General features: G+C 52.0%; 10 protein-coding genes across 10 annotated transcripts; 5 read left to right on the plus strand and 5 right to left on the minus strand.

Annotated features, from left to right (window-relative positions):
- Positions 1-412: 412 nt before the first annotated feature.
- Positions 413-1,872, plus strand: BDV17DRAFT_286648 (fungal specific transcription factor domain-containing protein; the record flags this gene model as incomplete). The annotated part of the gene is made up of 4 exons (XM_073760965.1): positions 413-478; positions 538-855; positions 910-990; positions 1,042-1,872. The coding sequence occupies 4 exons, from the start codon at positions 413-415 to the stop codon at positions 1,870-1,872; spliced, it is 1,296 nt and encodes a 431-aa protein (XP_073620673.1).
- Positions 1,873-2,342: 470 nt separating this feature from the next.
- Positions 2,343-3,251, minus strand: BDV17DRAFT_250623 (DUF846 domain-containing protein). The gene is made up of 3 exons (XM_073756348.1): positions 3,004-3,251; positions 2,633-2,919; positions 2,343-2,571 (listed from the first exon to the last, which is right to left on the minus strand). Exons 1-3 carry the CDS (start codon positions 3,150-3,152, stop codon positions 2,423-2,425), a joined length of 585 nt encoding a protein of 194 aa, XP_073620674.1. The 5' UTR covers positions 3,153-3,251; the 3' UTR covers positions 2,343-2,422.
- A 145-nt stretch (positions 3,252-3,396) lies between these two features.
- Positions 3,397-4,799, plus strand: BDV17DRAFT_250624 (HpcH/HpaI aldolase/citrate lyase family protein). Its single transcript, XM_073756349.1, has 3 exons — positions 3,397-3,710; positions 3,776-3,996; positions 4,047-4,799. Exons 1-3 carry the CDS (start codon positions 3,503-3,505, stop codon positions 4,758-4,760), a joined length of 1,143 nt encoding a protein of 380 aa, XP_073620675.1. The 5' UTR covers positions 3,397-3,502; the 3' UTR covers positions 4,761-4,799.
- A 243-nt stretch (positions 4,800-5,042) lies between these two features.
- On the minus strand, positions 5,043-8,025 carry BDV17DRAFT_250625 (CCCH zinc finger and SMR domain protein). Its single transcript, XM_073756350.1, has 3 exons — positions 6,453-8,025; positions 5,675-6,385; positions 5,043-5,623 (listed from the first exon to the last, which is right to left on the minus strand). The coding sequence occupies exons 1-3, from the start codon at positions 7,382-7,384 to the stop codon at positions 5,065-5,067; spliced, it is 2,202 nt and encodes a 733-aa protein (XP_073620676.1). The 5' UTR covers positions 7,385-8,025; the 3' UTR covers positions 5,043-5,064.
- Positions 8,026-8,474: 449 nt separating this feature from the next.
- Positions 8,475-10,409, plus strand: BDV17DRAFT_250630 (TVP38/TMEM64 family protein). The gene is made up of 3 exons (XM_073756351.1): positions 8,475-9,423; positions 9,478-9,897; positions 9,950-10,409. Exons 1-3 carry the CDS (start codon positions 8,951-8,953, stop codon positions 10,290-10,292), a joined length of 1,236 nt encoding a protein of 411 aa, XP_073620677.1. The 5' UTR covers positions 8,475-8,950; the 3' UTR covers positions 10,293-10,409.
- Positions 10,410-10,527: 118 nt separating this feature from the next.
- aof2 (putative lysine-specific histone demethylase Aof2) lies at positions 10,528-15,512 on the plus strand. Its single transcript, XM_073756352.1, has 2 exons — positions 10,528-10,797; positions 10,871-15,512. The coding sequence occupies exon 2, from the start codon at positions 11,144-11,146 to the stop codon at positions 15,392-15,394; it is 4,251 nt and encodes a 1,416-aa protein (XP_073620678.1). The 5' UTR covers positions 10,528-10,797; positions 10,871-11,143; the 3' UTR covers positions 15,395-15,512.
- A 116-nt stretch (positions 15,513-15,628) lies between these two features.
- On the minus strand, positions 15,629-17,098 carry trr1 (thioredoxin-disulfide reductase TRR1). Its single transcript, XM_073764968.1, has 2 exons — positions 16,936-17,098; positions 15,629-16,861 (listed from the first exon to the last, which is right to left on the minus strand). Exons 1-2 carry the CDS (start codon positions 16,955-16,957, stop codon positions 15,864-15,866), a joined length of 1,020 nt encoding a protein of 339 aa, XP_073620679.1. The 5' UTR covers positions 16,958-17,098; the 3' UTR covers positions 15,629-15,863.
- Positions 17,099-17,380: 282 nt separating this feature from the next.
- Positions 17,381-18,449, minus strand: BDV17DRAFT_68720 (DUF3237 domain-containing protein). Its single transcript, XM_073764969.1, has 3 exons — positions 18,017-18,449; positions 17,734-17,943; positions 17,381-17,653 (listed from the first exon to the last, which is right to left on the minus strand). Exons 1-3 carry the CDS (start codon positions 18,234-18,236, stop codon positions 17,553-17,555), a joined length of 531 nt encoding a protein of 176 aa, XP_073620680.1. The 5' UTR covers positions 18,237-18,449; the 3' UTR covers positions 17,381-17,552.
- Positions 18,450-18,655: 206 nt separating this feature from the next.
- BDV17DRAFT_68729 (uncharacterized protein) lies at positions 18,656-23,277 on the minus strand. Its single transcript, XM_073764970.1, has 7 exons — positions 23,078-23,277; positions 21,854-22,984; positions 20,536-21,791; positions 20,359-20,484; positions 20,101-20,303; positions 19,755-20,050; positions 18,656-19,693 (listed from the first exon to the last, which is right to left on the minus strand). Exons 1-7 carry the CDS (start codon positions 23,100-23,102, stop codon positions 18,876-18,878), a joined length of 3,855 nt encoding a protein of 1,284 aa, XP_073620681.1. The 5' UTR covers positions 23,103-23,277; the 3' UTR covers positions 18,656-18,875.
- An 896-nt stretch (positions 23,278-24,173) lies between these two features.
- Positions 24,174-27,224, plus strand: kexB (kexin kexB). Its single transcript, XM_073756353.1, has 2 exons — positions 24,174-26,159; positions 26,212-27,224. Exons 1-2 carry the CDS (start codon positions 24,418-24,420, stop codon positions 26,927-26,929), a joined length of 2,460 nt encoding a protein of 819 aa, XP_073620682.1. The 5' UTR covers positions 24,174-24,417; the 3' UTR covers positions 26,930-27,224.
- The last annotated feature ends 88 nt before the right edge of the window (positions 27,225-27,312 follow it).

Here is a 27,312-nt window from a genome sequence, read left to right on the forward strand (position 1 = left end):
GCCTAAGTGACACCACAACAGTCAGATATTTTATATCCTGAAGCGAGTCCTGAACACACACAAACGCACCTTGGTTTTCTCATAAGAGGCCAATCTTGCGGCCTGCTTCGAAATGCCGGTTAATCGCAGTATAATGCTACGCTCGACACAGCCTAGCCCAATAAACATAACCGCGTGGTAGAGAAGGAGTGAGATTTTGTTGTTTGAATGTTTGTCGGATATCGCACGGCGAAACCTGACAATGTCCAACGTCGGAAGCAGTGGATGCACGAGAGCCTCTTATCTATCCAAAACCACCCACTGGAGATCTGGGTAGAAGAACAAAAACATCCCGCTGTTGCAGAATCTCCATGACTTCAGCCTCTTGTTCTTCGAAATCTTCTATGAAGGCTGGCAGTTCTTCAACACGTCGATGGGTTCGATTGCTCGATTGGGGGAAGTCGTGGGAACGGCGATTGTGATTGCCTCTCCAGGAGATGTTCAGTGCAGAAGGCAAGGACTACGGAGCGACGTCGTGAACCTGCATCTTCTATTCAGAGGACTCTGATTAGCCCTCCTCCTGCGCCTCCGCTGTCCGTTGTCGACTATCCGGCAGACTTGGGCCAGAGCCTCTATCCTCTAGTTTTGACTGCGGATGTGAGCTGGCTGCCTCCACAAGAAGTGGCATACCTGAACAGCCAGCAAGCGTTGACCCTTCCCAAGAAGGAGATCATCCACACCCTTCTTCGATACTATTTCTTGCACTTCCATCCTTTATTTCCTGTTGTGAAGGAGAGTGAGTTTCGTGAGAGTACCATCTATGGCAAACCCTTTTCATTGTTGGTCTTCAGGGCGATGCTCTTCGCTGCAACTCATGTACATTCCTACTACCGCTCGATGATGATCTTCAGCTGATTTAGATATGTATAGCATACCCCTGTTGAGTGCGCTCAAGATGCTGGCTACACTTCTATAGCACATCTGAGGTCTTCTCTCTATAGGTCAGCCAAGGTCAGGCTCTCTAGTCTCAGGGGTCTTCAATTCATACTCACCAATTTGCAGTCTCTATACGATCTGGGAATAGAGAAAGACCATTTCCACATCGCACAGGCAGCGCTTCTGCTCTCCGATCACTTCGACTACGCCGATCCCATGGGAAACACAGCCTGGCTAGCTATTGCAGTTCAGCACGCACGGCACGCAAATGCCCACCTGAAACAGATGCTACAGGTGTACGACGTTCAGAAGTATCGTCTGTCTGATCTAAAGCGTTTATGGTGGTGTTTCTTTCTACAAGATCGCGTTTGCAGCCTCTCATCGCGGCGGCCACTTGTTGTCACTCTTGACCAGTTTGATCCCTCAAGTGCAGACCATTTAGACATCTCAGAAGTGTGGGACAACGAGTGCGAGAGTTTTGATGCTCCCATGAGAGCCGTCCTTCATCGGGTCTTGATCAGCCAGTGCCGCCTGGCAACTTACTTGACGCCTCACGTCATGTCCGCCAATCACACGCCTGACCTTATAGGTAGCAACGTCTGCGTTGAAAAGGAGAAGGCACTTGTCATGGAAGCGATTTGGGACCTAGCGCCTTGGGATGATGAGTACGAGGAGCTAGTCAGGGACAAGGTGGTCATTGGCAATCTGGCGGTAGCAGTCAACGTCCATCTCACCAGCTCCATGGGAGATCCTCGCGGCGCACCGTCTCCCCAGATATCCTTGCCTGTGCACAATACATGCCCTCCGAGTGACCCTTCATCATGGCACAAGAATGATCATGACAGCGGGAGTACCTCATTAGACCGACTCCATGCTGCCACCATTACCTCGCAGCAAACGATGCAAGAGTGGGCGAGCGAACTGGAAGAGTTCATGGGTCCGCTGTTTGGGCTATAGCTTCATTAATTTCTTTTATGTCTGTTTCTCGGGTGGAATTTTCCTTGGCGCGTATCTTCTGGCAAGCCGTGGGTGGTAATCTTCGTTTTCTGTCTCGGGATTCGACATATAGGTGGTTCACTTTCGACATATTTTGGATTTCACGTCAAAATGGATATGCAGGTTCGGTTCGAGCTCTACATGGCTTCTGTGTCATTTCGAGTTTGGTCAGCATTGGCCACTTGACATTTTCCAGCCAGAAGGAAAACATGCATGGTTACTCGTAGGCGTTGTAATCAAAACAGCACCCTCTAGGCAGCCGAGTCTTATCGAGAATGTGCTCCATTTTACTTGGTGACATTTTCCCAGGTACGGTACGCAATGCATCAGCTTCTTGTATAGCATGTCTCCGCGAGTGCGCATGCCAGTAGAGCTGTATAAATCAATCGCATTGATAACTGTAAGGGTATTCAATATATGAAAACGGATCCGATCAACGACCCCGCAAACACAGCTGCCTCAACTTCAAAGTGCGCGGCAACTCGTCTCCAAATGCCCTTCTGACCCCCGGCTAGCGGAAGATCCTCCCCATCAACCCCCCAGCAAGGTTACTAACAATTGCGCCCCCAAACGCTGAGTTCGCGTACGTCGAAGCCTGACTGAACCGATCGCACCTCGAAAACGCAGTCGTGTTTGTAATCGTCAGAACAAGCGCAATCGCTATGGATCCCGTGAACGTCAGCGCACTTTATTCAAAGCTAAACGAATCAAACCAACTCACCAATACAAGTCAACCAAATCACACTATTCAACCTAACAATGGCCAAAATCCCGAGCCCAATCCACAGCGCCGGCGTAACATAAAGACTCAACCAGAAGAAGCGCTTATCCGTCGCTGTGACGGTGCGCGTGTTCGGGTCCGCGGACTCAAAGACCCAGTGCGAGTCGCCGGATGTGGTGTTTACTTCGTTCCACCAGCGGAGGCCGACGAGCCGTCTGCCGGCAATGTTCTTGAGGTAGTAGAAGTCTGCGGAGAGGAGGAGGAGGGTTAGGATGAAGACGAGGATGCTGGTGGACATTCATTGTTAGTTTGTTGGTTTGTCTTCATGGAGTGGATGGGATTGGTGGTTTGGATTTAGGGCATCAACGTACAAGTTATTGATAAATAGCACGCCGAAGAGGTACATTAGCAGTGCACCGACGCGGATACCAAGGAAAGTGAGGAGGGTGATGGGGTGTGCGCTGAGGCGCCAGTTCAGGTCTCCTTGTTGGGGCTGTGGCTGGAGTGGTTGGTTCTCCATTCTGGGAGGGTGCGGAGGGCACGTTCGTTCAAGACAGATGGCTAGAGGAAGAGATTTGCTTGGATCAAGTTCGCTTTTGTGCTGGCAACTCGCCGTCGCCTCGTTTCTGGGGAGGTAGATGGTGAAACCGGAGAGGAGGATGCGTTGCGTGTCTTTACGGAGGGCGGTGGCGGGCGGCAGAATGTGATTACGTCGGCCTCGTCATCGGGCGCGGCATGGCGAGATGAAACGCATTGGAAGAGCAGAAAGTGTGCCTCTGGTGATGAATATGGCTGTGGGATGAAGTTGGCAAGTCATTTATTGGCAATATGGCAGAGCTACAGCCTTGAGCACCGACAGGGGGCTGGTTGATGGCCGACAACCTCATGCAGGAACCGCAGTCCGGAGAAGGCTATATGGTATCCGCTGTATCTTCGTCGCCGAGGATATGTCGCCAACCCTCTCTATATCTGAGTTTCTCGGTCTATCTTAACTTTGCTCTGAAGCAAACACTAGGGGCAGTCCATAGAATTATTGCAATGGCCGCCAGAAACACCCTTCGCCGTGCTCTCCTTTACAGTACGTCACAGCTTCCCCGCATTTCCCGTTGCTCTCGAATTACAGGGAAACACTAACAAAACCAGTCCCCGGCTCGTCGCAGCGCTTCATCGACAAGTCACGCTCTTTAACGGCCGATTGCGTCGCCTACGACCTCGAAGACAGCGTCACTCCTCACAAGAAAGCCGAGGCTCGCTCGCTCGTGCGGAGAGCTCTCGATGAGCCCGCACCACCAAGCATCCGCGAACGCGCCGTGCGCATCAACTCAGTCGACAGCGGTCTCGCCCTTGCAGACTTGACTGAAGTCGTACGTCTATCAACCCCGTCTATACAGCGCACACCACCTAACTTCCGCAGCTCAAATCCCCCAACCTCTCCACAATCGTAATCCCCAAAGTCAACTCCGCCTCAGACCTCACCTTCGTTAACGACGTAATCACACATACCCTATCGCAACAATCGCGCACTGCTCACGCGCACCAAGAAAGAACCCCGATCTCCCTCCTCGCCCTCATCGAATCCGCCCAATCCCTCACAAATCTATCCAACATAACATCGGCTACCCCCCTCCTGCAAGGTCTCATCTTCGCAGCCGAAGACTTCGCCCTAGACCTCAGCCTAACGCGAACACCCAGCTTAACGGAATTCCTCTTCGCCCGCTCTGCAATCGCGACCGCCGCGCGCGCCGCAAACCTCCCCTCGACAATCGATCTCGTCTGCACGACATATAAATCCAGCAGCCCCGACGGGTCTCCTCCCGCCGTCCTGGAAGAAGAATGCCGCGGTGGTCGCGGACTAGGCTTCAACGGGAAACAATGTATTCATCCAAGCCAGGTTGAAACTGTTCAGAGGATCTTTGGACCCGATGATGAGGAGGTTAATTGGGCGGTTAGGGTTGTTGTCGCGAATGAGAAGGCCGCTAGGAAGGGGAGGGGCGCGTGGACGCTGGATGGGAAGATGATTGATGTTCCTGTTGCTGAGAAGGCGAAGGCTATTGTTAGGAAGGCTGAGGTCTGTGGGGTTGATGTTGGAGGGTTGAGGGGGAGGTGGAGTGGGCAGGAGCCTGAGTAGGTATCTACTGCAGATGAGTATAGAGGTTGGTTGTCCGTGTAATTTGGTCTTATGCCTAGTTACGATGTAGTAGCACGAGATACGTATGCTTTGACGTACTCTTTTGTGTTAGAATTTGGCCGATCATGCGGTCGTGCCATCGATATGAAATGGAATCAGCAGCTACGATTGTATAATTCAAGGCGCCAAATAGACAAATCATTATCCTCGAAAACCCTAATTCCAGTGTGTCGCCAGTAGTAAGGAAGGGGCTGATCTACAATTATTTTACTGGCACAAGATGGAAAATATAAATTGTATTCTGTCACTGTGGTTCTACATCTCCCCTCCTCAGAAGCTGAATCTTACCCATCGTAAGAACAGGCTGGTTATCACCAGCTTCATCCCCATCACCACCTTCCTCAAGGCTCTTAGCCAGAGCCTTATCATAGCTCGATGGGTCAACTCCCAAGATACCACCAACATACCCGCCGCGCTCCCCGGGAACGCTAAACTCGCGGAACAGGTACTTCCACTCGTTCAGCCAGGCCTTGACTGCTTTGCCGATCTTGTCCTTGCCGTTCTTGGAGTGGTGGCCTGTGCCGGTGATGGCGTAGATGATGCGGCGGCCCTCGCGGGCGTGTTTGAGGAGGATTTTCTCGAGGTATTCGATGGCTTCTTCGGGGTGGAGGCCGTGTAGGTCGACGTAGAGTTCTTCGGATGCGTCGTCTAGGCCCGCGGTTAGGAGGTGTTTGTTGCGCTCTTCGTAGAGCTGGCGGGCGGCTTCGCGGTGACATTTGCGCATGGCTTCGTTTTCCGCTTGGCCGCGTAGAGATAGAGCTTTTGCTGCCCTGGCGTCGTTTCTGTTCCACGCCTGCGCAGCACTGGGAATGATCAGCTAGCTAGTCACTAGACGGCATTTGCATTGCACTAACCTTTGGAGAAACTTGTTTCTCACTGTGCCGTGACGGATTGCTTCTGTGCGATACTTTATATATTGTTCATTGGTTCGAGTGCCGGTTTCAAGCCACGGAATGTGCTGTGGCGCCGGTATAGATTGCGCAGCGGCGCTATTTTCACGTCCTTTGGTCTCACGGCCGTGCTTAGACGCAGATTTCCCCTTTCCTGGCGCAGGGGATGGAGACATGCGGACTACATCTGCCAGAGAGGTAGGTGCGTTGTCTCTCGTTGAGTTATTGTCACGGTTCTTCCTCCCGTGATTCTTCTTTCCTGAGTTTTTTGCGTTGACGGCAGCAAGGGTAGGGAAAGCGTCTGGGTCATCAACGGACAGAGCCGTGGGGTTGAGTTCCCAATTCTGGTGGCGGCTTCCTGGCCTTGAGTGAGGGCGAGATAAACTTGTCATACTTCCGTTACGTTTGCCTCCAAGATGGGGTGCGTTTTTGGCGCCTGGCACGCCATATAGATATCCTGGATATTTGCCTCCGAGGTGTCCACCCCACTGATCGGTTGATCCGGGTGTTGACTGTAGAGGAGGAAACGCATCCGGTGCATTGTCCACCTGGAATGCTATACCCGCCGACGTACCCGAGGGATTGCCGTCGATATTAAGATTTGCAACAAGTGCCGAGGGGTCGTGAGAAAACGGGCATCCGTCGCCCGCAAGGCAGTTTCCCATTACCCAATATCTAGAAGCGGCGTGTCGTAATTAGTCACCGTGCTTCAAAGGTTTTATACGGCGTCTACTAAACTTACTTGCAGAGATGACTGGTCAGGTCATGACTGAACCGGCAGTCAGCGCGGAGGCATTGGCCAGTGGACAGCCAGTACTTGCAGACTACCGGACTGCGGTTGTGGACTGGAGTTGCTGCACTTCTGTGGGGTTCCATTGACATGGACTTTCCCACTACAACGCGGCTGTCGTCTGGCATGCTAGAGGCCGCCCCTTCATCGGTTCCTTGGGTTAAAGCGGCAATGGTAGCACCTAGATCATATCCGTTCGCTTCTAGAGCGGTCTCTATCTCGTCGTTGGATCGTTTGTCTCCAAGAACAGTGCGCAGGATATCGTGAGGGCTCATGTCTGGAACAAACTCTGGTGCTGTGGCACTCAAGTTTCCATGGACATTCAAACCGCCTGTTGATGAGGTTGTGCTTATTGCGTCGTCTGCCACCAGCCAGTCCACATTACTATCACTTCCAAAGTCAGGGTAAAAATCCGACACCTGACTCTGCTCTGAGAATTCATATGCGTTCAGGTTGGGAGAGTGCGGTATAGGCTGGGCCAAAGCGAGCCGAGGTGATGGACGAGGTGATGTGAATGGCGAAACCGTGGAGGATAATGCTGGCCGTGGAAGGCCGCTCCGAGAGTTCTGTAACCATGATGTACTTCCAGGGCTTGTTCCAAGATTCGAATGAGGTGACAGGGGCGTGGACGATCGGGCCATTTGCCAAGGAGCAGGGGATGAACGACGAATGACTGTGTGACGAGGCGGCGGCGGGGAAGAATCCGGTAGTGTACGGTTTCGATGCCGCCAGAGGATGTCAAGGACGGCATTTTCGAGCGATGGCCCTGATAACGAGGTCTTCTCCCGGAGAAAGTCCTCGATCTTCTCGGCCTGATCTTCTTCATCATGGGATTTATCCTGAAGGATCTGGAGGCAATCCTCCAGGAGCTCCTCCGCGACCATGTCGGATTATTGGAGTGCCAACTATGGTACAAGGGTCGAGACGGTCCGGGGGGGGGGGTGGTGGAGGGTAGGCAGCGCGGGATCAGGGAGTCGGGGAAGCCAGCGAGATGTGGGGTAAAAGGAGGATAAAGAGTCCGCAAGGTAGTTGAGCTGTGAGGATGGGCTGCAGGCGAAGTAGGATCTCAGATTTCGCGGTCCATCTTCCTCTTGATGACTGGAGTTTCTCGAAGATTAAAGAGACGAAAGAGGTCCAAGGCGAAATGGTGGTCGTCAAAGAAGAGCGATTGTTATGCGACAGGAGACAGCTTGCGGTCCACGAATGCTCACATCGCACCGGGCCATGAACGAGCGAGCAAGATAAACGAGTAAAAAGAGGCTAAATATTGCACAAGATCAAAGGACAAAGAAGGACAACGAACAGCAGGCTAGAAAGCAGAAGGCAGAGAGGTGGGAAGGTGGAAGAAGTCAAGGGAGCGGAAGCTGATGAGATGAGATGAGAATGAGAAAGTGAGGACTCGACGGTCGATAGGCTGAGACCCGCCCAACAATTACCTAGAGCGCCCCGAGCTGAATGACACCGCGCTAGTCGAGAAGAACAGTTCTGGACCACTCTGTCTATGTCCAGAGATGCGATACCGGGCATGAAGCCTTCCAGTCTTCAAACCCAGCTACAGTGCTTTGTCACTTTATTTACTCTCGCCTGGAAACTCAGGCCACATCTCCGTTCCTTGGCGGTGATGCCTGAGGATCTTGATCTGCCGCAGTTGATAAGGATGATAACATCCAGCATCATGATCTGATACGGACCGTTCAAGACTACTGGCGAGTATTAGTTTAGGGTTCATAATAGGCAAGCAAATCATGATGCACTCCGTAACATGTAGATACCCGTACTACTTCCCTTAGAGAACCTTGTTTCAAGGAGTAGCAAGCTATGTTCACGGGTTGTGGCTGTGCTGTTCAGAGATATAATTCCGTAATTCGATACTGATATTGACACCAAGCCAGCCAGAGTCAGCTGTCCCCGGCTGTATTTGTCGTAATTTTGTGTACTAAAGTTACCGCTGGGTCTCGATCATCGCCAGTTCGTCACTGATGCTCCGCCTTATTTCTTCATGGACTCTGAAGGCTGCTGCTCGAGGCTTGAGCTTTTCCACAACGCCAACTTGTTCTCTCATTTCTTCTTCTCCTCTTCCTGCAGGCCTTGCCCGTAACGCTTGACAACAGCGCCGACAATCGTTCAGCCCCCGCTTCTGGCGCCCAAGCAATACTAGGCAACCTGGATTTCAGCTGATGTTACCACCTCTCATCAATTCCTCCATTCACCCATGTTCCAACTCGCGCTGAGGGTCACCGTTTACCCTCTCTGATTGACAACTCATCGGCTCGTTCCTTTGCTATTATCAAATCTTTCGGAGCATACCCAATACGCGCCCCTAGTCTGCCAAAGCATTGCAGTCACCACTACCAGTGACGCAGCAGTCGGCCATTCTCGCCGACCCGCCCGCAGATCTCCACATTATCATTTCATCATATAATCTATATCTACAACAATATCTTCCCACAATGCCCGCAGATTACGCCTCTACCGCACGGGCTCTGTCTGTCTCAACTACTTCATCTCGGTCACCATCTCCCCTGAGCGATGGCGCCCGTCCGCCATGGAGTCAAGCTACGACCGACGCGCGGAGCAATGCCGGTTTTTCTGCCCGGAGGTCAACACCCGCGCCTAAACAAGGAATCATGGGTCGTTTAAATGCAATGAATGAGCGCATACTAGTCGCTTGGCGGAAAATGACATTTTGGCAGAAGGTCCTTAGCGTTCTGGCAGTAATTGGGATGAACGTTTTAGGATTCGGCTTCCTATACATTACCGGAAGGGTATTCCAATGGCTTGGTCCGGTTGCTGAGCAATGGGAACAATCAGCCTTGGTGTTCTTTTTGATATGGCTTGGTGTATTTTTCGTCTCATTTCCTCCATTGGTTGGATGGTCAACCTTTGGGACCGTCTCCGGCTACATCTTTGGAGTGTGGAAGGGGTAAGTCGAGAATTTCTCCTTGACTGTCATATTCTAACTCAGGTTTGGCAACAGATGGCTACTGTATGCCTCTGCTACGGTGCTGGGTTCGACCTGCTCTTTCATCGCATCCCGTACAGTCCTCTCCAAATTCGTACAACGTCTTGTGGAGCGCGACAAGCGATTTGCGGCTCTTGCGCTCACCTTGAAGTATGATGGTCTCAAGCTACTTTGCATGATTCGTCTTTGCCCATTGCCCTATTCGATATGCAATGGAGCAATTTCTACTTTCCCCACTGTACAGCCGCTGATGTACGGACTCGCTACCCTCATCATCTCTCCAAAGCTGCTGGTGCCGGCCTTCATTGGCAGTAGGCTTCGCATTCTATATGAGAAGGGAGAAGAAATGAGCCTAGGTTCAAAACTTGTGAACATATCTAGCATCATCGTCTCCATAGCTGTTGGCATCTTCACCGGATGGTATATTTATAGAAGGTAAGGGGACATATATCTTAACTTGTTCCAATCGATGCTAAGATTGCTTTAGGACCCTGGCGCGTGCCAAAGAGCTGGAAGAGCGAGAGCGAGACGATATCCGGCATTCACTCGAGGCCGATCACGCTGCGAACCGTCCACACCGTGCATTCTCGGATGACCCCAATGTCAACGCCGCGGCAAAGACCCTCGCTCGTGATGAAGAGGAGCGCATTGGATTCAACGACTTCGATGATGACAACGTTGACCTTGATATTGACGACGATAGCCGCTTCCCTCGACGGTCAAAGTCTCCATATCGAGATGAGTTTACAGACAATGAATCAGACATCTTTAGAGATGGCGACGGTACGGATGGTGAGACATATACTCTACATACACATGTGCGACGTTAGCATTATAGATAGTGCTGTCTGCAACGGTTTGATTCTCTGAAGTATCTATGTCTATATAGCCTGTGGTCATGAGCCATGACCTGTACATTTGGGTAAATGGTATTATTAAAACACGGACGCTTCTGAAGAGTATAATAAAATGCCGTAAACAAGAAAAACCTTAAGGCTGGGCCATGTCGAAAATATATCTTCGTAGGTATAGACGGGGTGAGGCCGGGGCCCCATTTGGTGGGGATTGCCGCATTGGGGGTGAAGACCAGTTCTGCCAAGATCTTTCTTGCCTGTCGAGCGATCAAGTCCATCAAGGCCTCCCATTCCCCCTCCCTATAGCGTCCTTAGGGACTACGTGCTGCAAACAAGCCACCCAGATACATCTTGTCACTCCTTTATTGACTTTCATATCTCTCTAAAATCTGAACACACATCAGGTTTACTTCCAGTCGCTTCCGCCTCGAGTGGTGCCATTTGCAAGGGTGGCTTTGCGAATCCACCACCTGCGCTACAAGTAAGTCCAGCCCTGTGTCCATATAGACTTCTTTTTCAACCGAAAATTCATATCTCTATTCATCTACAACTAGTCTAATGGCGCTTTAAGGCTTCGATTACACATATCTGTCCTCCTGTACTCGCAGCCTCTCCTTCCCGACCACACAATTTTGCTATGAGAAGTGGGCCCACCATGACTGGACATGTCCAGACTTGATATCTACATCAGGCGTCAACGCAGTAATGGACGGGAATCACATTCTAAGCTGTTCATCATAGCTTGCTGCCATTCCAGAATAATATAAGTCGAACTCGGGCTCGTATGTTACGTCCGTCGGATCCTCATCACAATCGCTTTGCTAGCAATGATGGAGGCCACATCTTACATGGCAGTAGCAGCTCCAGGAGGGTCTTCATCTCAGACGGAGACCTTCCGTCCATATCTTCCTCTGACCGCTGTCGGTAACAGCCGCGGCCATCCTACAAAGTCACTTCATAATCTGCCGAACGGGTTAGACGTCCGGAATGGGACAACGAATTCATATGTTCCCCAAGCCGATGCCCCTGTTTCAGGCTCTTGGCAGTCCGGCAAAACTCCAAATGGGATTGATGCCAGACACCATAACCTTGATTACATGGGCTTCGATCTCGTTACAGAGACAACCGGAAACACACCGAACGATTCCACTACTACTTCTTTTCCATCTGCCTCCAGCAATGGAAAGTCTACCTCGCCTTCAACGGTCGTGAATTTCCCGTCGTCTTCCCTAACTGCGCCTCCTACACGATCTGACGACGTTCCCGATTATACTAGATATCGCCCACGGTCTTCCATCCCATCGCGTCTTCCGACAGCAATATACGCTCAGCAGTGCGTCGCGGCCGCATACGCGTCAAGGCTCAATCCATATGCTCTTCATCACAAAGAGCAAGAAATTTTACAGGATCATCTGTGCCACCTTCATGTCACCGTCTACCTTAACATACGGAACGGGATTCTCCGGCTCTGGACCCGCAATCCCATGGTCAGTGTGACCAAAGAGGAAGCTATGGGATGTGCCAAGGACTACCGCTGGATGGGACTTGCTTCTTTTGCATATGAATGGCTCGTGCGAAATGGATACATAAATTTCGGCTGCGTCGAGATTCCAGTGGCGTTGGCGCCTCCGAAAAAGGGTCGCCGGAGAGAAGGCCCTGTGATTGTTGTTATTGGAGCAGGTATGGCTGGCCTAGGCTGTGCGCGGCAACTTGAGGGGTTTTTTAATCACTACCGCGGTAGTTCTAGTTCTCCGCGTGTTGTCGTGCTTGAGGGTAGGCGCAGGATTGGAGGACGTATATACTCACATCCTTTGCGGAGCCTTGAGTCGTCTACGTTGCCCCCTGGGCTTGTTCCGAAAGCTGAGATGGGCGCCCAAATAGTGGTTGGATTTGATCATGGTAACCCATTGGACCAAATTATCCGAGGCCAACTGGCGCTCTCGTACCACTTACTGCGTGATATTTCTACGATTTACGATATAGATGGTACACCGGTGGACGAAGTGCGAGATGCAACAGCCGAAAACCTCTACAATGATGTTCTGGATCGATCTGGCGCGTATCGACATAAAGCTGTCATAGTGCCCACAGCGGAGGGCGATCGCGAGCTTATCAACTCGGGCCGTGACATAACAACCAGCGACAGAGTTACAGTGAGGCAGTACGAAGAGGCAAGAGCGGCGGGGACGATTGGTCTATTGCTTCCGGCGAAACGCATCCGCCGTGGTGTGGGCCACAAGACTGCAGATATCAAACCGGCTGCAGTCCCTGTGGCGGATTCTGATCAGACAGAGGAGAACCCAGCTACCGTCGCTTGCCAGGCCATGGGCTGGAAACTGAATAAAGGAGTTGCAGCAAACCAGACGATCAACCTGGATCCGATCGCTAAAGCGTCGAAGTTTCAGACTCTGGGTAACACGATGGATGAGGGTGTCCGTCAGTATCAAGACATGCTACCTCTGACTTCGAAGGACTTGCGGTTGCTAAACTGGCACTTTGCCAACCTTGAATATGCAAATGCCACGAACATTGGCAACCTCAGCCTCTCCGGTTGGGACCAAGACATGGGTAACGAATTCGAGGGAGAGCATTCGCAGGTTATTGGAGGATACCAGCGGGTTCCGTACGGGTTATGGTCTTATCCAACAAAACTCGATGTTAGGACCAACAAGATTGTGACTCAGATTACCTACGATACCGCCGGTTTAGACAAGCACAAAGCAGTCGTACATTGCGCCGATGGCGACTCTATTGCGGCGGATATGGTTGTATACACTGGATCGCTAGGCACGTTGAAGCATCGGTCCGTTCAATTCTCCCCGCCCTTGCCGGACTGGAAACAGGGAGCCATTGATCGACTTGGTTTCGGAGTGATGAATAAGGTCATATTGGTCTTCGACCAGCCATTCTGGGACACGGAACGAGATATGTTTGGTCTCCTGCGTGGACCCAGCAACAGAGAAAGCATGAACCAAGAAGATTATGCCGCGAATCGAGGCCGCTTCTATCTCTTCTGGAACTGCATGAAAACCACTGGACTTCCAGTTCTGATTGCTCTCATGGCTGGAGACGCCGCCCATCAAGCGGAATGCACTCCTGACGCTGAGATAATAGCGGAAGTCATGAGCCAGCTACGCAACGTCTTCAAGCAATCCGCTGTTCCTGATCCTTCAGAATCCATCATCACTCGCTGGGCCAGCGACAAATTCACTAGAGGGACATACTCCTATGTTGCGGCAGAGGCACTCCCGGGAGATTACGATTCCATGGCCAAACCAGTTGGCAACCTGCACTTCGCAGGCGAAGCCACTTGCGGCACCCACCCAGCTACCGTTCACGGTGCTTACATTTCGGGACTTCGAGCTGCATCGGAAATAATCAACTCCATTCTCGGCCCTATCTCAATCCCGACTCCTCTCGTCCCAGAAAAGTCCAAGGCCACAAATGGCAGCGTGCACAGTGGAACCGAGACACCTCTTTCTACCCCACATATTCCGTTAGACCCCAACCCCAACACACCAGATATTCCAAGCCAGCAACGACCTACAACGTCAGCATCAACCTCCACATCCGCCTCTCGAGCCGCCTACGACCAAGCCCTCCTCGCTGCAGTCCACTGTGAAACCGGCCCGCCCATCCCCCGCCCTGCACGAACAGGTCTAAACCCCTTCCTCCTCTACCAGAAGGACTCTTGGCCAGCCGCCCGTGCCAAATGCGATGCTGATCACCAGGCCGCAACAAATAACCCCACTGCAAAGGCACCCCGCGATTGTGTTCGTGCAGCATTAGGTCTGATGTGGCGGGAGGCTCCCGAGGAAATCAAACGACCCTACCTCGAACAGGCCGAAATCAACCGGCAAACGGGCGCAGGGATCATCGCGAAATGGAAGGCTGAGAACGCGGAGTGGGAGAGGAAAGCGAAAGTTGCGCGGAAGCGCTGGCGAGAGGAAAATCCATTTGAGAGGTGGGCTGCCGCGCAGGGTGTGGATGGGAGTGGGGAGCCGCCGAGGAAGAAGGTCAATACTGGTCCAGGTCCTGGTAATTCAAATATGGTCGAAGCTTCCATCACCCCTTCTGTTACTGCGCCGTCTGAAACGAGACCGATCCCTGAGACACAGGTGGCGGAGGCTGCTCTGTCGAACGGAGGTCAGAGTAACGGGAATTCGAACCCTGGTGCTGCTTCCGCCACTACTTCCCATATTCAGTCGTCTGTACCAAGAGCAGAACCTCAATCGCACATCACGTATACTAATATGGAGAATGGGGATGGCAAAAATCACGAATATCCAACCCCCGTGACGGCTTCCACTGTTGCTGATAACGCACCTTTGTCCGGACGGCAACCCGAATCGCAAATGCCAAGATCTGGTCTTACGAACGGACTTGGCCACGTGAATCACAATGAGAATCAAAATGACGGTATCAATGTGCATCACACTACAGCAACGAGTATCCCAGCGCCATTGCCGTCCCATGCACCACCGCCGTGGCTGAATGCATCTCCTTCATCAAATTCTATTACACAAGCAAAGGAATCGTCACGACCAGTGGATCAGCATGAGGCTCGCAATGGAAATGCTCGTATGCATACTCCCACAGCGAATATGAGTGTCCCAACGCCGCTGAATGCATCTTCAGCATCTCTTTCTTCAGCAAATACTCCTACACAAGCAAGGGCATCATCACAACAAGCGGGTCAGCATGAGACTCGCAATGGGAATGGGAATGCTCATATGCAACCCCCTACAACAATGACGAGTATCCCGAGGCCAGCGCCAGCGCCAGCGCCGGCGCCGGCGACTTTGCCACTATTCCTCCAGAAATCGTTTTCTGCTTTGCGTACTCCTACGCATGGAGAGCGGTCCTCGCAACCGGCGAGTCAGCAGCATCAGCATGAGGTTCGCAATGGGAATGTCCCTATCGACACCCCTGCAGCGACGACAAATGCGCCCGTGCCAGCGTCAGCACCACCACCGCCGCCGCAGCGAAACGGGCTTTCTTCGAATATTAGTACACAAGGCAGGGAATCGTCACATCCAGCCAAACCTACTCAGCACGGGCGTTGTAATCCTCAATGATGGGTATTGGCGTTCAGGCGGATACAGATGCCTGATTACATTGAGACTAGAGGAATCAGGAACTACCTCCTATCTCATCCCACTAGTGATTATATCCTATAAATACGGGAGATAGAAGATGATATGCGTATGAACCCCCGATGGGAAATATTCTATCACGTTCTATTTCTATTTACATACAACGGAATGCATCAATGTAATGCCATGATGTTGATCTTGATCCATTAGAATTAGAAAGACCATACCACCACCGACTCGAGCCAGAAACAGTAAGGAAATAAAGAAACTCAATATGAGAACGCTGAAGTCTAGTATAAATCCAGGAATAGAGACAAAGATATCATGTAAGACGGTCTAGATGAGATAGACGAGATGATGCGGGTGAGGTTCGGAAGCCTCAACTGATAGATGAATGTATGATTAATCATGATGAGGAAGCGAGGTAGGTGAAGGAAGAAAAGGTTGCGTTTTAAAGGGCAGGGTTGGCGTGAGGAGCCTCGATGGGCTCGGCCGTCTCGTGCTCACCAATGTACCGCTCAGCCTCGAGACCGGCAATGCAACCGGATCCCGCGCTGGTGATGGCCTGGCGGTAGCGCTTGTCCTGGACGTCACCGCAGGCAAAGACACCCTCGCGGCTGGTCATGCTGGTGCCCGGGACGGTAGCGATGTAGCCGTCCTCGTCGAGGTTGATCTGGCCCTTGACGAGGGCGGTGGCGGGGTCGTGGCCGACGGCGTAGAAGAGACCGTTGGCATCGACGGTTTCCTCCTCGCCGGAGACGACATTCTTGATGCGGAGGTGGGTCATCAGGCCGTTGGGCTTGTTCTCGCCGAGGATTTCGGTAGCGACGGAGTTGAAGCGGACGGTGACCTTGGGGTGGGCGAGGAGGCGGCTGGCCATGGCCTTGGAGGCACGGAGCTTGTCGCGGCGGACGAGAACGGTAACGCTGCTGCCGTACTTGGCGAGGAACATCGCTTCCTCGGCGGCGGAGTCACCACCACCGATGACGAAGAGGGGCTTGTTGCGGAAGATGGGGACGGCACCGTCGCAGACAGCGCAGGCACTGATACCGTTTTGCCAGTAGGTCTCCTCACCAGGCAGGCCGAGACGGCGGGCATTGGCACCGGTAGCGATGATGACAGCATCGGCAGTGTGGGCGGGCTCGTTGTCGGGGCCATCGTTCCACTCAGTCCAGAGCTTGAAGGGCTTTTGTGAGAGGTCAACCCGCGAGATCGTCTCGGTGATCACCTCGGTACCGAACCGGATGGACTGTTTGCGCATGCTGTCCATGAGCTCTGATCCGTTGATGCCCTCGGGGAAACCGGGGAAGTTCTCGACATCGGTGGTGGTAGTAAGCTGGCCACCTGCGGCGGTGCCATTGGCCAGCATACCCTCGTAGAGGACAGGCTTGAGTTCCGCCCGAGAAAGGTAGATAGCGGCGGTGTGAGCAGCGGGGCCGGAGCCAATGACTACAAAGACCAGTCAGTCTTGCTTTTTCGGACAAGGCATTTCGCATAGAGGCGAAGAGGAAGTGAGCACATACTGACTACTTTAGTGTGAACCATTCTGGATGTGGAGTTGACGCGCAGCGGCGTCGAAAACGAATTCGATAAAGCTGACGGAGACGCAGGCGAGTTCTGTCGATTTGACGAAGCAGCAGCGACAGTGAATCCTAGAGAGGATCTAAGAGAGGAGAAAGGAAGCCGACGAAAAGTTGAGGAAAACAGATTGGCGGTTTTGAGAGAGTGAAAGATGAAGAATGATGGAGGGGGGGCTTTTAATTAGGCACGAGGGGCAAAGGGTGGGGACGAGGCACGACGACAGCAAAAGAGGGCTGGACGATCAGGATTAGCTAAGAAGAAGAGTCTTCTGGACGAAGATCAGATAAGAAAAGCGATTGAGAAGCGAGAAATAGAAAAGCGGATTGAGTCTTGATCTCTAAGCAACAGCAGTGGAAGCGCAGGTTCCGAACAAATTCCGCCAGAATTCTTCATGGTGCTGGGTCACGTGCGTGGCCGAGACCGCGGCTGATTATCAAGATGATCTCGTCACCTGTTCTCCAGACTACACCGACTTCAACATCCAGGCATGTGGCTCATTATTCATTCTCCAGATCGACCGAAGCCCAGTCCGACGCAAACTGACTCTCGTCATTATAGCTCAAATCACTCGGTCCAGATCCCAACGACTTACATTCCACGCATCAATCTTCAGAATCGAAGAATCATTCCCCTCGTAAACGTTGGTCAAACTCCCGATCGCTATGTAACCCGGGTTCAGATTAATCACGACATCTCCATCTCGCCACTTGCATCAATCTACCATGAAGCTATGAACTCACCAAGAACATTATTCAGCCAATAATAGTCCTCACTGCCCGTCTCAAACACCAGCCGCAGGTGCAGGTTCCCCGATGGAGCTTTCGGCCCGGACGTCTGTATGAAGATGTCCGCCCCATCGTCAGTGCGTAGGTTATACCGCGTGTCGGCGGAGAAGATCCCCGTTTTGGGATCGACAGTGCCCCAGTCTGCGCCGACGTCGAGGATTTGGCCTGCGGAGCGAAGCGGAGAGTGTCAGCAGTAGCATGCACTGTGTAGGTAACGGGTAAGTAGTTTGAGGCGTACCAGATAGTCTCGGTCCAGTAAAGTTTCCTCCAACGATAGGTATCGCCCTGCGAGTGCCCTTGGGCCCGTCTTCGTTCATCAACGTGCCCCGGCAGTATACGTACGCCGTGTAAAGGTATGACAGCTCTGGTGCTGGGGGGTTCGCGGCTACGGCTGGAGGTCTGGATAGAGTCTGGATTGCCAGCGCCGTTAAGGCGAAGTTGCGAATTGCGGAGAACATTTTAACAGAGTAGAGCAGTGGTTCGGTTGATGTTGAGAATGCTGATAGTGAGTATTTCTCACTATTATCGTACAATTAATACGACCTCCTTTGCAAGACGGACGTCGGACAACCATGCCTATACTTTGCTTCCATTTATATAGCCCCATGGGGAAACATGAGTCGGATACCCATATAGCATCATAGTCTCCTCATCCCCTCACGCTACGTTCCTGGTCTAGGTAGATACCTACCCCGTTAGGAAAATGGGGTGATCGGTCAACAGCCGTGAGTAAGATGCCGTGCATGTATCGGCAAATGGAAGTGGTGACTACCGATCTAGGCTATACAGATCCGAGGTACATCATATAATACGCGAAGTTTTGGGTTTTACCAGTGTTACTACCGCTGTGACTCGGGAACCCCGCATGTAAACTTTTGTCAGCGTCTAGCAAGATCTAAGGTATATATATAGGGATAAAGCAGGGTATTGAAACCCATCCAACGCATTGCTAGCTATGTACACACGCGGGTCGTGGTAATAATATCATCAATCATCAGTCATCTCTAAATAGAAGCTAAATCAAGTTTTAAAGAAAAGCATAAAGGCATCAAAACATTAGGTGTGTTGTGTATGTGTATGTACTTTTTCTCGCTCGCTCACGACCGCCCGAACCACTTCTTGATGCTTGAGCTGCGCTTCACACTAGGTCTGGCTTCCGGCTCCGGGCCTAGGAATAGCTCGGACTCGTCGTATTCGTCGCTCAGGGGTCGAGGTGCGGGTGTTGATACAGGTCTCCTGCCAACGGGTTGACTCTGAGGGGTTTGCTCTTGAGGCGCTTGGAAGTCAGACTCATCCTCATCGCTATACTCGTCTTCGTCCCTGTCATCATCTCCGTCCCTATCCTCGTCTAGAGAAGGTTTGCTCGAGGCGTTCCTCCGCACACCGAGCCATTTCCGCCAACCCTTGGCAACCGGCATCGCGGGAGGTTCGTCCTCTGTGCCCTCGAACCAGAGCGCCGGGATGAGAAGCTTATATGACGTCGTGATACCCGATGGATCTTTCGGGTTGAGTTCCAAGTTGAGTGTCACGGCGAGCCCGCCCTCTAGGTTGACATATGTGCCTGCGCCGTCGTCCCCGCGCTTCGACGCCTTCTTGCCAGCCTTCAGGCTAAGGTTTGTTGGGCGTCGGAGGAAGGGGCCAGGGCGGAACTCTGCGTTTGCCGCGGGTGGGAAGTATGAGTCTCCTGTGCCTGCTGGAGGGAGCGCGCTGTCCATACTCATCCGCCGTTCTGGGGGTGCGCGACCCAGGTTAAAATTTTTCGTTGGGGGTCGACCTTTGCTGGAAAGGCGCCGGATGAGGCCGCCTTGAGGTCTGTCTCCGCGGCCCAGTGAGAGTGTTCTTTGAAGCATGTTCGGGCGCGGTTCGTCGGGAGGAGCTGGAGACTCGGATTCTGGCGTTGCGGGTGGTGTTGTGCCTGTACTTAGTTAGCAGGGCTCAGGGGCATTTTGACATTCTCAGCGAGGTTTCAAACATACCAGGTTCATACAAGCGGATAGAGCACCAGTTACGCCGAGGCAGGAGACGCTTGTTGTTCCGTGGTTTGTTGTTGACATCTTGTGTGAAGATTGGGATCATGTCCTCGTCCGTGTTGCTGTCCATGTGGTGCACCTGATTTCGCCGATTGAGCGTATCGGATATCATCTCAGTTGTGGGAGCGTCTGCAATACCAGACGAGATGATGTTGGGCATATATCGGTAATCCTTATCCTTGGCTATGTTGAGGGTCGGGTTTGAATAGAACTGCCCGACTGCAGCAAGATGGACATCACCACTGTAACACAATCAGTATGCGTTTGTCATGGGAGTAGTGTATGCTCTCACCTAAGGATTGTCACACGAATCGACTTTTCGGCTGCAAGATCCTGGAGGTCCTCAATCAGGTACCTCCGCTCCGATTTATGTTGCTTCGCTGTCCAGTGATCATCAAAAATCTCAACCTTGGCGCCGTGTCTGTTTACCAATCCACCAAAGAGCCCGGCCTTGCCAAGAGACTGCCGGCTGTTGAGAATATTCTTAACCATAGCCTAAATCAATGTTAGTGGCTGGTGCTACTGCTAGAGCGGAAAAAATTCAACATACGACTCGAGGATAAGCAAGCGGGATGCTCAATAGCACTATCAAGTGCTTTGTCTCGCCCTTGACAATCTCACGGTGGCATCGGTCCCAGATTAGATCAGACGTACGTTCACTTATAATTTCATCACACTACAGATTTAGTTAGCACTCATTGCTTGGAAAAAGCGATGCTTGGCTCACCATTCGCTCGGTCCTGCAGTCCAGTCCCAAGAACGACAATCCGTTGCCGAGAGACATGAAGAGGTTGCGACTGCGCTGGTTAATGTATGGCCCAGGCTCAGCTCCTACAATCCAACTAGGTTCATCGGTCTCGGTCTCTTCCGGTACACTATGATGCTGGAATAGCATGTAGTATTTGAACGCAAGATTACCGAGACCCGAAATGACAGCGGAGCTCATGAACTCGTCTGGATATGAACCGAACCCCTCAAGAATCTCACGGTCATTCCAGATGTTCACCATGGGTATTTGAGAATTGGCTAGGGAGAAGAGGCCCTGAGAGTACCAACTGGAGTAGCTTTCCAGGTATGCAATCTCCAGTTCATTCTTGAACTCAGCATTCAGCGGCGTTTCATACTTTTCGCTGGCGTCTTTTATCTTCAGCCATTCTTGAAAATGCGCGGAGTTGGAGGTGACCTTGTCGTTGAAAACTTGATCTCCACCACCAATCATTACATGGAACGGACGAGTCTGATGCTCATTGAGAACGTCTCGCCACAAAGGATCCGGACCGCAAAACTTGTCGGAATCCACGCCGGGAGTAAACCCATTTCCGGAATGATACATGACATTCATCGACTGTCCCCTAGCTGGCACCCAGAACCCGATATCGGGGCCTTGATTCAGACGATATGCGATCCGCTGTTGCTTTTCACCTAGCTCGATCTCAAGGTTGAACCTCCAAAACGTAACGTCTCTACCGGGGTCTGCATAGAGGCGGAAGCCAGGAATTTCTTTGTATATCCCAACCGTTTCACCGTCCACTGAGTGGATCCTGTTTGCAGGGATCGGTTTCTTGTAACCATAGTCAATAGCGCTCGGGGACATTTCGTAGATTCCATCATCGTTCTCGACGGAAGATAGATCGAGCTGCTCCTCCGTGTGGTCCACGGGTTTGACATAAAGAGGACGGCCATCTCGGCCAAGCTTCATCAACCCGGCTGTTGGATCAATGTACTCGGGCGCTAGTTGCACTCCCTCGCTGTTGATTTGCACAGGCGGCGGGGGAAGAAGATCCATCGGCTGGGAAAACAGCCTTAGCATAGGCACTGGCTCATAGGATGATATCGAGTCCTTCGTAACAATCAAGATGGAGCCCCTCCATGTCTCTTTGTCAACTGGACCGTTCGGCTCATCCATTCTGTCGCGCTTCAACCCTGAGTAGCGAAGCAAAGGTCCGCTTTTGAGAAAAATCAACGGCTGGAAGCGCTTGTGGGCTATACAAAAAATTACTCGTTAGCAACTCCGGTGCAGAGAATACTCTCACGCGAGGACTTACAGGCTGGTTTCTGGACAGGACGCCTCTGGTAGTCTTTCGGCAATGCCCTGCTCTTTCGACGGTCTCGGGTTCCGGCTTCCCACCAAGCTTTATTTCTATCCACATCCAAGGCCTGTAAGTCAAAGTCGGAGGCTTCGAGCCTCAACGTAGGCGCAGTCTTCCATTCTGATAATGGTGGCGGTGTTGGTGGGGGTACATTGAATGAAACAGTATGGCGTTTGGACTTGGTCTGAGAGCGCTGTATGCTTTCCTCGCTACCAGGTATTATGGACTCCCCGCTGTCCCGTATCTCGTGAGGGGCGGGTATCTTTTCAGCCACAGGAGTAGCAGCTGGTGGGTCGATTGATGGTCCATTTTGTCTAGTCTTTTGTGTGCTGATACCAGATACAGGAGCCCTTGCCTTGGCAACAGTGTAGGGTTCGCCAGTCATCAGACCTTTAGGTTGAGCTGAAATGGAGGACCTCTCAAGCTGATGTGCTGTAGGTATCTGAGAAGATAAAGAACGGCGATTTTGGGTGGGGGCTTGAGTCGGTTCACGTCGGGGCATTCGAGGCTCTTCCGGCTGGTGGTTGATGGAAACTGAGCGTCTAGGAACACTCCCTCCTTTGACGCCTTTAACAGCGGGAGGCTTATTGCTCGCATATTGAGACTCTAACAACGGACTCGCAACAGAGTCATGGAAGGATGGCGGTCTAGCACGGGAAGTCCTGGACCTCTGAGGCTCTGGTTCCTCCTGCGAGATGATGCTGCTCGGCCTTTCGTGACGTCCGTTCTCTTGAAACCTTGGCTCTTTTCGTGATGGTCGTCGGACTGGGACTTCGTCTTCGTACGCAGGTTGTTGGAAGACGGGCCTTGTGTTGCTTCTCCGGGGCTCTGGAGCAGGAGCGGCTGCGGGTGTCGCAGATGCCGCGGCCATTCGCTCCCTCAACTTTCTTTCAGCTTCCAGTGCACGGGCTCTCTTTTCTTCTTTACTTATCCCGCCCAGAGCCACCTCGAGCTTTTGTAGCGGAGATCGATTATATGCCCAATCATGCTGTTCGCCTGATGACTTCACCGTATCTGACCGACTCACGCGGGCCGTCTGGTCCTGCGAGGTTGATGTGCCATAGCTTTCAAAGGATGTAGGGGCACCTAGTCGAGCATCTCGTCAGTCAAGTTAGAAATTCGCACGGAATGATCCCTCTAATCACGCCAGAGATGAAAGCTGATGAAGAGGAAATATACCTGAGCTTGCTGGCTCGGCTGCCATGGCGCCGTTTGTCGAGGCCTGCGTGTTTTGCTTATAGATGCGTTATAAGTTATAAGTCCCGCAACTTCAAATTGCTTTTCTCAAGGGATGGTGAAATGAAGCAATGCTATACGGAGTACTTTATACCCAATTCACCGCGGCTGCCCAGCACCACAAATAAGATACCGTACTGCGCGTACACTCTTTGTTGATCAAGCAGAGTGTTCAATTGAATGATCGCTTAGATTGCAATCTCATCGATGAAACGGCTCGGAGTTGTCGCCTGGTGTAGACGTTAAGCGAGAAGTTGGCGCAAACTGAATGCCTTTGCGAGGCTGGGGACGTAGTACTATGTGTATGCAGGTAGCGGTGTCAGATTTGTACGGAGAACCAGCGACAATATCCAGCCCCGGGAAGAGAAAAGCAACCCAGTGCTATCCTCCTTAATTGGAACAGCAATTCAACGAGAAAAGAAATGGAGATTTGACGATGGGATTTTATCTGAGATGACGCTGCGCTGCATGTTGAGAGTGGCTGGGCCCAGCCTCCTCGTCTTTTGATGCAGCTTGCAAGTTGCGGGGCTGCACGACGAGTGAGATACCAGCCAGGCACTACCAATCTGTCTCTTTCGGGCCCGATTCTCATTCGATCTTGCTTATGTTCCATGAAGGAAAGAATTATCGAAGTACGTAAAGAGTAGTGTGAGTAAGTTCTCCGTACTCTTTCAGATTAATAGGCACCTAGATACGCAGGCTTATTGTCGCGCAAAGGACCTTGATGATATGCTTCCATTGTTGAGTAGAGATCCAATACATAGACGAAATAAATGAGCACAATATGCATTATCTGGAGGCGAGGACTTTTTATACAAACGAGACTGTATTTAAATCCGGCCCATTGTTTCCAGTTTGCTGTCTCTGGGCCGGCGATGGCGCGATAACTCCGCCCGGTCGCCAAATCTCCACTATGGCGTTGCTGCCTCAGGGTTTAGGCATATAAGGCTGGCTCAGGAGGCGATCAGTGCCTGAGGAGTTAGGACCCAGTCTCACCAAGACCTTGAAGAACGCCTCTAGGCACAGCCAATTCACAACCCTCGTTCACGGCTCCCTTAAATCGGGGATTTTGTCTTTCTTCTGTTCTATTCTTGCCGTTATTATTTCTATTTGCGGTTAAGAAGGTTGCATTTTCTTTCATTCAACTTTGTGGCCACGTCGTTTCTGCTTTCCAACTTTCTTCACACTCCGTCCTCCGATGTCAGCCTGTTAGTTGTCCTCATCTTGTCAATTAAAGGAGTTTTGTCGCTCTCCTTCTACCGCCTCTACCTTACAACTCCGCCATGCGTTTTTCTGGTGCAGCGGCAGCCCTCGGCTTGTTTTGTGCGGCTACGGCTTCCCTCCATCCTCGCCGCTCCTATGAGACTCGTGACTACTTCGCCCTTCATCTCGACGCCGCATCCTCTCCTTCTGATATCGCTCAACGCCTCGGTGCCCGCCATGAAGGTCAGGTAGGAGAGCTCGACGGTCATCATACTTTCTCCTTGCCTAGAGAAAACGGTGCGGATCTCGATGCGCTTCTGCAAGACATACAGGTTAAGAGGAAACTGCGGCGGCGCGGCGACGCTGGCCTGGACAAGGAAGATGAAGATCTTGATGCTATCCTGTGGCACCAGAAATTGGAACCTAAGCAACGGCTGGTAAAGCGGGTACCGCCGGCCGAGGAGCTCACCAAAGATCTTCCCCGGCGCGAGGACAACGTGGAAGCTGTTCAAGCTCGGAGTAAGCTTGTCTCAACTCTCGGTATTGTCGATCCAATCTTTGAAGAGCAATGGCATCTGTTCAACACTGAGCAAGTCGGTCATGACTTGAATGTCTCCGGTATCTGGCTGGAGGGTGTTACTGGACAGGGCGCGACGACGGCCGTCGTGGACGATGGTTTAGACATGTATAGCAACGATCTCAGTCCGAACTACTTTCCCGAGGGCTCGTACGATTTCAATGACCACACGCCGGAACCCAGACCCCGCCTTCGCGACGACAAGCATGGGACCAGGTGCGCAGGAGAGATCGCCGCCGCGAGAAATGATGTCTGCGGTGTCGGTATCGCATACGATAGCCGGATAGCCGGCATTCGGATCTTGTCAGGGGCCATTGATGACACCGACGAGGCTAGCGCCATCAACTATGCTTACCAGGAAAATGACATCTACTCCTGCTCTTGGGGTCCTCCTGATGACGGTGCTACGATGGAAGCGCCCGGAATCCTCATCAAGAAGGCCATCGTCAACGGTGTCCAGAAGGGACGAGATGGCAAGGGCTCAATTTTTGTGTTCGCAGCGGGAAATGGCGCAGCCTCTGGGGACAACTGCAACTTCGATGGCTACACCAACAGCATCTACAGTATAACCGTTGGAGCTATTGATCGTGAGGGCAAACACCCATCTTACTCGGAATCTTGCTCCGCTCAGCTGGTGGTCGCTTACAGTAGTGGAACAACGGATTCAATTCACACCACTGACGTTGGTACGGACCAGTGTTATTCCTCCCACGGTGGAACATCCGCCGCCGGACCTATGGTCGTGGGTGCTATGGCCCTTGTTCTGAGCGTTCGCCCAGAGATTACCTGGCGCGATGCCCAGTATCTCATGGTTGAGACTTCGGTTCCAGTCCACGAAGATGACGGAAGCTGGCAAGTCACCAAGTCTGGAAGGAAGTTCAGTCATGACTGGGGATTCGGAAAGCTCGACACATACAGCCTCGTGCAGAGAGCGAAGACTTGGGAGTTGGTGAAGCCGCAGGCGTGGTACCACTCACCATGGCTGAGAGTGCAGCATGAAGTTCCACAAGGCGATAAGGGTGTTGCTTCATCTTGGGAAGTGAGTGAGAAAATGATGAAGGACGCAAATATCGCAAGGCTAGAGCATGTCACTGTCACCATGAACGTGAACCATACGCGTCGTGGCGATCTAAGCGTGGAACTGCGAAGCCCTGACAACGTGACCAGCCACCTTAGTACCCCTAGAGTGCGTGATAATGCAGAGGTTGGATACGTTGACTGGACATTCATGACAGTCGCCCATTGGTAAGCATTTCGAACAACGGACCTTAAACGAACAGTACTAACGTTCTATTAGGGGCGAATCTGGCGTTGGAACCTGGACTGTCATTGTCAAGGACTCAACTGTCAACGATAATGTCGGAGAGTTCCTCGACTGGCGACTCAACATCTGGGGTGAGGCCATCGACGGAACCAAACAAAAGCTGCACCCACTTCCGGACGAGCACGACGATGACCACAGTATCGAGGATGCTATTGCTGTTACGACCAGCGTCGACCCTGCACCATCGCCTACACTGCCTCCAAGTGATCCCTCTAACACAGTTGACCGCCCTGTCAACGTCAAACCTACTCCGACGGACTTGGAGTCTGGGTCCTCCACCGAAACTCCCACTCCTACTCCAACGCCAGTCTCGGACAGCTTCTTGCCGTCTTTCTTCCCAACATTCGGTGCTTCCAAGCACACGCAAGTCTGGATCTACGCTGCGATAAGTTCAATTATCATCTTCTGCATTGGCCTTGGTGTTTACTTCCACGTCCAGCGCCGCAGACGCCTCCGCAATGATCGCGATGACTACGATTTCGAGATGATCGAGGATGAGGATGAGACGAAGGCTATGAACGGATCATCTACTCGTCGCCGTGGCGGCGAACTTTACAACGCCTTTGCAGGAGAAAGCGAGGAAGAGCCTTTGTTCAGTGACGAGGATGATGACTCTGAGCCCTACCGAGACCAAACAGGTGCCGAGCCGAGGAGAAGCACGAGCGCAAATGATACCCGAAGAAGCGACTAGAGCTGTCGCGATTGTATCCTTATATTTCATCCTTATTATCTGTTTTCTTACACCTCCCCCTATTGCCCCTGTTCATGTCTCTTATTGCTATTCTTGGATTTATCGCATTGCTCAGATCGGCGCCACGTCGGAAGTAAATGAACACAGTGTATATACGAATACCAACCACCTCTTGGAAACCCAACGGTGGTCGATACCTGAAAATAGATACAATGATCTGATACAAATGACTTATTGGCATGACTCGACAAACCATGAATATACCTGAGCATATGAATGGCTGACTATTCAGTGTTTACTTCGTATGTGGGTCTTGGCAATGACGCTGTGCACTCCCCGATTGATCAACTTCACCTCCGCAACTAACTCCCCACGACTTAACG

The sequence above is a fragment of the Aspergillus undulatus genome, assembly GCF_047715775.1.
Source record: "Aspergillus undulatus strain CBS 261.88 unplaced genomic scaffold BDV17scaffold_2, whole genome shotgun sequence".
Classification (NCBI taxonomy): domain Eukaryota; kingdom Fungi; phylum Ascomycota; class Eurotiomycetes; order Eurotiales; family Aspergillaceae; genus Aspergillus; species Aspergillus undulatus.

Coding starts and splice junctions, on each gene's coding strand:
- BDV17DRAFT_250630 (XM_073756351.1), top strand. CDS start 8,951: ATGCCCGCAGATTACGCCTCTACCGCACGGGCTCTGTCTGTCTCAACT. Junction 9,424..9,477: donor ATCTTTGGAGTGTGGAAGGG/GTAAGTCGAGAA, acceptor GTTTGGCAACAG/ATGGCTACTGTATGCCTCTG. Junction 9,898..9,949: donor GGATGGTATATTTATAGAAG/GTAAGGGGACAT, acceptor AGATTGCTTTAG/GACCCTGGCGCGTGCCAAAG.
- BDV17DRAFT_68720 (XM_073764969.1), bottom strand. CDS start 18,236: ATGTTCTCCGCAATTCGCAACTTCGCCTTAACGGCGCTGGCAATCCAG. Junction 17,944..18,016: donor TACTGGACCGAGACTATCTG/GTACGCCTCAAA, acceptor TTCGCTCCGCAG/GCCAAATCCTCGACGTCGGC. Junction 17,654..17,733: donor TTGGCTGAATAATGTTCTTG/GTGAGTTCATAG, acceptor CGGGTTACATAG/CGATCGGGAGTTTGACCAAC.
- kexB (XM_073756353.1), top strand. CDS start 24,418: ATGCGTTTTTCTGGTGCAGCGGCAGCCCTCGGCTTGTTTTGTGCGGCT. Junction 26,160..26,211: donor TTCATGACAGTCGCCCATTG/GTAAGCATTTCG, acceptor ACGTTCTATTAG/GGGCGAATCTGGCGTTGGAA.
- BDV17DRAFT_250624 (XM_073756349.1), top strand. CDS start 3,503: ATGGCCGACAACCTCATGCAGGAACCGCAGTCCGGAGAAGGCTATATG. Junction 3,711..3,775: donor TCGCCGTGCTCTCCTTTACA/GTACGTCACAGC, acceptor TAACAAAACCAG/TCCCCGGCTCGTCGCAGCGC. Junction 3,997..4,046: donor TTGCAGACTTGACTGAAGTC/GTACGTCTATCA, acceptor TAACTTCCGCAG/CTCAAATCCCCCAACCTCTC.
- aof2 (XM_073756352.1), top strand. CDS start 11,144: ATGATGGAGGCCACATCTTACATGGCAGTAGCAGCTCCAGGAGGGTCT.
- BDV17DRAFT_250623 (XM_073756348.1), bottom strand. CDS start 3,152: ATGGAGAACCAACCACTCCAGCCACAGCCCCAACAAGGAGACCTGAAC. Junction 2,920..3,003: donor GTGCTATTTATCAATAACTT/GTACGTTGATGC, acceptor AATGTCCACCAG/CATCCTCGTCTTCATCCTAA. Junction 2,572..2,632: donor GATTTGGTTGACTTGTATTG/GTGAGTTGGTTT, acceptor CGGGATCCATAG/CGATTGCGCTTGTTCTGACG.
- trr1 (XM_073764968.1), bottom strand. CDS start 16,957: ATGGTTCACACTAAAGTAGTCA. Junction 16,862..16,935: donor GGTTCACACTAAAGTAGTCA/GTATGTGCTCAC, acceptor TGGTCTTTGTAG/TCATTGGCTCCGGCCCCGCT.
- BDV17DRAFT_250625 (XM_073756350.1), bottom strand. CDS start 7,384: ATGGTCGCGGAGGAGCTCCTGGAGGATTGCCTCCAGATCCTTCAGGAT. Junction 6,386..6,452: donor CTGACCAGTCATCTCTGCAA/GTAAGTTTAGTA, acceptor CGCCGCTTCTAG/ATATTGGGTAATGGGAAACT. Junction 5,624..5,674: donor AGAAACAAGTTTCTCCAAAG/GTTAGTGCAATG, acceptor GATCATTCCCAG/TGCTGCGCAGGCGTGGAACA.
- BDV17DRAFT_68729 (XM_073764970.1), bottom strand. CDS start 23,102: ATGGCAGCCGAGCCAGCAAGCTCAG. Junction 21,792..21,853: donor TCCTGTCCAGAAACCAGCCT/GTAAGTCCTCGC, acceptor TTTTTTGTATAG/CCCACAAGCGCTTCCAGCCG. Junction 20,485..20,535: donor ACTGCAGGACCGAGCGAATG/GTGAGCCAAGCA, acceptor CTAAATCTGTAG/TGTGATGAAATTATAAGTGA.